The 3,237-nt window shown below is 38.6% G+C and overlaps 1 protein-coding gene across 1 annotated transcript in view; it reads left to right on the top strand.

Annotated features, from left to right (window-relative positions):
- The window catches only part of MAP3K5 (mitogen-activated protein kinase kinase kinase 5), a 76,490-nt gene that overhangs the window by 47,924 nt on the left and 25,329 nt on the right, over nt 1-3,237 (top strand). Inside the window, 1 exon segment of the mRNA XM_009319141.1 lies at nt 1,919-2,052. Coding sequence (XP_009317416.1) covers nt 1,919-2,052 — 134 coding nt within the window.

Raw genomic sequence — 3,237 nt, 5'->3', positions numbered from 1 at the left:
TAAGAATTTTGGGCTTCTTGTGTAGCATTTTACTGAAGGGAGTAAATTACTCATCCCTTCTCTGGAAGGAGTTAGACAAGTTATTGTTTACAAAATTTTATCCCCTACTGTTTATAAATTAATGATTCTTTTTAATCATTCTCATGTAGTTTTTGTAACCAGCATAGCTAAATCTCTTGTATTTCAGTTAGCATACTCTCTTGAGAAGGTACTCAACTCTGGAATTCTCCAATAGTGCTTATTAGAGTGACTCTTGTAACAGTTATTTCAGAGTGTAATCATAGTCAGGCAGCATTACCATCTCTTTACATTTTGAAGACTGTTTGTTGTCTGTTTCATGCATCACTGGAATCACGTACACTTACATTGTTGGCAGGTCGTCTGCACAACAAGTAAGGATATAATTGTAGTAGGGAAAATCTTGTCCTGGCTAGTTACCATCTGTAGGCAAGCATGGCAATGAAGAGCAAATTCAAATCAGGTGATGATGTTGGTGCTGCTGGGAGTCTGTTTATACCCTTAGCCCACTAACTCACACGGAAGCTCAGGATGCCCTACTTTTGCTGCCACCCATTAGCTAAGTTATAGCTTGCCTGGGTATGCCCTACACACTGTATTCTCACCTTGGGTTTTTATCTGAACGTATACGTAGTTGAAAAGTGAGTACAGGGCCATTGGGTGCAGTGCAGTACTTAAGGTGTTGAGGCTTTCTTTTAGGTGGCAGGGAACAGGATAGAATACCTAAGCCCATGTCCTATCGCATGAAAATCTGTGTCCTGAAGCTCTAGAGGCATCCAGAACTAACTGAGAGAGTCAGTACTGGATAATGAATACACCCCTGTGTCCCAGTTTTGATGTTGGCATTTTATAACACATCTGAAATCAGAGATGGGACAAACAGAAGGCACTAGAGTGACTTGTGGGATAGAAAAATACCCTATAATGAGAACCTTAGGGTGCCTAATTTGTTTATTTTAGCAAAAAGAAAAGCAGTGGGTGACTGATTACAGTGGGTAAGTATTTTTACAGGGAAAATTACTGTGTGCTGATGGTCTCTTTAATCTATTGAAGAAAAGCGAAATGAAATACAGTGACACCAAAGAAATTCGAATTAAGGGGCGTGATTTCACCGTGAGAGTAATTAATTGTTGAAACAAAGTACTAAAAGAAGTAGTGGAGTCTCTCTTTTATTAAAGAGATAGCAGTCTTTATTTGGAGGAAAAGAAAAAATACTTTATCTAGGCATGAGCTACTGGGCTTAGCATGGGAGTGAGCGTGTGAAATTACATGTCTGTGTTACACAAGAAGACAGATCAGATAATCTATCTAATGACTGTTTCTGGACTGGCCTTAAACTCTTCGAAATTCAAATTCAGCCGAAACCACGCTTAACACACTGCAATACTGACTAACCTCCATTGTCACATTCTGCTGGCTGACCTGGCACTGGCAAAATTGAGGTTGTGCTGGTTTTGGAAGATGTGGGCAAGTCAGAAGAGCATCTGGAACAAATTAAGTGTATCCTGCCTTGCTGTCTATGTCTGTATGGGAGCCGAAGTTCTCAGTTTGGCGCAGAGTGCCCTCTGTCGTCTTCTCTTGTTTTTACAGCACCTGCCAGCAGAATTGCAGATGCTGTTAAGACATGCAAGCGTAACTACACAGAACAGGTAAAGGCTAGCTTAGCTTTATGCACTTACCTGAAATGGCTACCTTAGAAGCCAGTGCTTCCTGTACAGTCAGTGGAGAAATACAGGCATGTCTGCATGGTATCCGAATTGTCTTCTTGAAGTGTTTTTCTTTCCTTCTCCGTAGTCTGCAGAAGGCAGCTAGCTTCCTAGATGCCTTAGTTGTGAACACAGTGTCAGATGGAATAAATCTTATCCCTCTGTTTCATTTCATGTTGTTGTTTGCTTTGCAGTATGATTATGAATATGATGAAAATGGCGAGCGAGTCATTCTGGGGAAAGGAACTTACGGCATTGTATATGCAGGACGAGATTTGAGCAATCAAGTCAGAATTGCTATTAAAGAAATCCCAGAGAGAGACAGCAGGTATAGTAACTGTGGCTGGTTCCAAATTTTGTGCATTACATAATTTCATCAGTAACGTGATCAACCAGTTTGCTGGTCAAGGAGTACCTACCTCTTCTACAAAGCTGCCAATAAATTACCTGTCTGTGGTATACAATGGTGTTCCCTATCTTTGTAACTAGGCATTTCCAAGTTGCGGAATAGAGTATGATCACAACTGAGAATTTAGGTGTTTACTGGTTTTGGTACTAGTAGTTTATAATACTTTTTCTTTCCAAAAGAAATATTGCTGAAGCACAGAATCTCACTCAAACACTAGTGATAAGCCCTGTCTACTTAGACATGCTCAGGCATATCCTTATAAAAGAACTATTGAAATTCATGATTTGCGGAGTCCTTTAAAATTCTGAGCCTGAATTGTTGATAAAGACATTTTCCTTTCCTGTTGTGCATCATATATTATAAAGCCACTTAACATTAGAATAAATCATGTGGAATGATCTTTTTGTCCGCATTTTCTTAATACAGAGTCTCTTTATATATGTATTGCGCTCTCTCTCTATGTATTTCTCTCTCTCATTTATAAAGGTTGCCATGTAAAGACCAGACATTTGATGTCCTTAGTACTTGTATATCTGCAGGCTTGCAGTGTATCCTATTTTGAATACATAGATTTCCATAAATATAATGATAAAAGTGATAGCAAGTCTAAAGATAAGATTTTTCAAATGAAACTGACTGTATTAATCTGTCAAGTTGTTCTTATTCTTAAATCCTACATTAGCCTTTGGTTTTTGTAGTCAAGTGTTGTACAAGCTGCTTCTTAACAGGTGACTTGAGTGCCTGGATCTTTAAAGTGCCTCTCAGACAGGCTGTAAAAATATTAACAAAGACTGTAACTCAGGCTTATGTTCAGGAGAGCTATGGAAAGTAGGAAATAAAATCATTGCCATGGTTGGTAACAGAAAGATAAATGCCTCCTTTCCTGATGGTTAAAGAAATATTTTTTATGAAAGAAGCTCTTCTGATAAAGACACAACACTGCTTGGTAGCAGGCGGAATCGCATACTAAATGAATGTAGATAAAATATCGAGTGTACCAACTGGTGAATTTTTGTCCATTACTTCAGTCGGAAATGGAATCCATATTTCCAAGTTTCTTGTCATCTTTTGCCCATTTGGCTTTTTTGGTTTACTACTATGATC

The sequence above is a fragment of the Pygoscelis adeliae genome, unplaced genomic scaffold (genome assembly GCF_000699105.1).
Source record: "Pygoscelis adeliae isolate BGI_AS28 unplaced genomic scaffold, ASM69910v1 Scaffold172, whole genome shotgun sequence".
Classification (NCBI taxonomy): domain Eukaryota; kingdom Metazoa; phylum Chordata; class Aves; order Sphenisciformes; family Spheniscidae; genus Pygoscelis; species Pygoscelis adeliae.
Note: the sequence above shows the minus strand (reverse complement) of the source record. Positions and strands in the feature narration are given on the sequence as shown.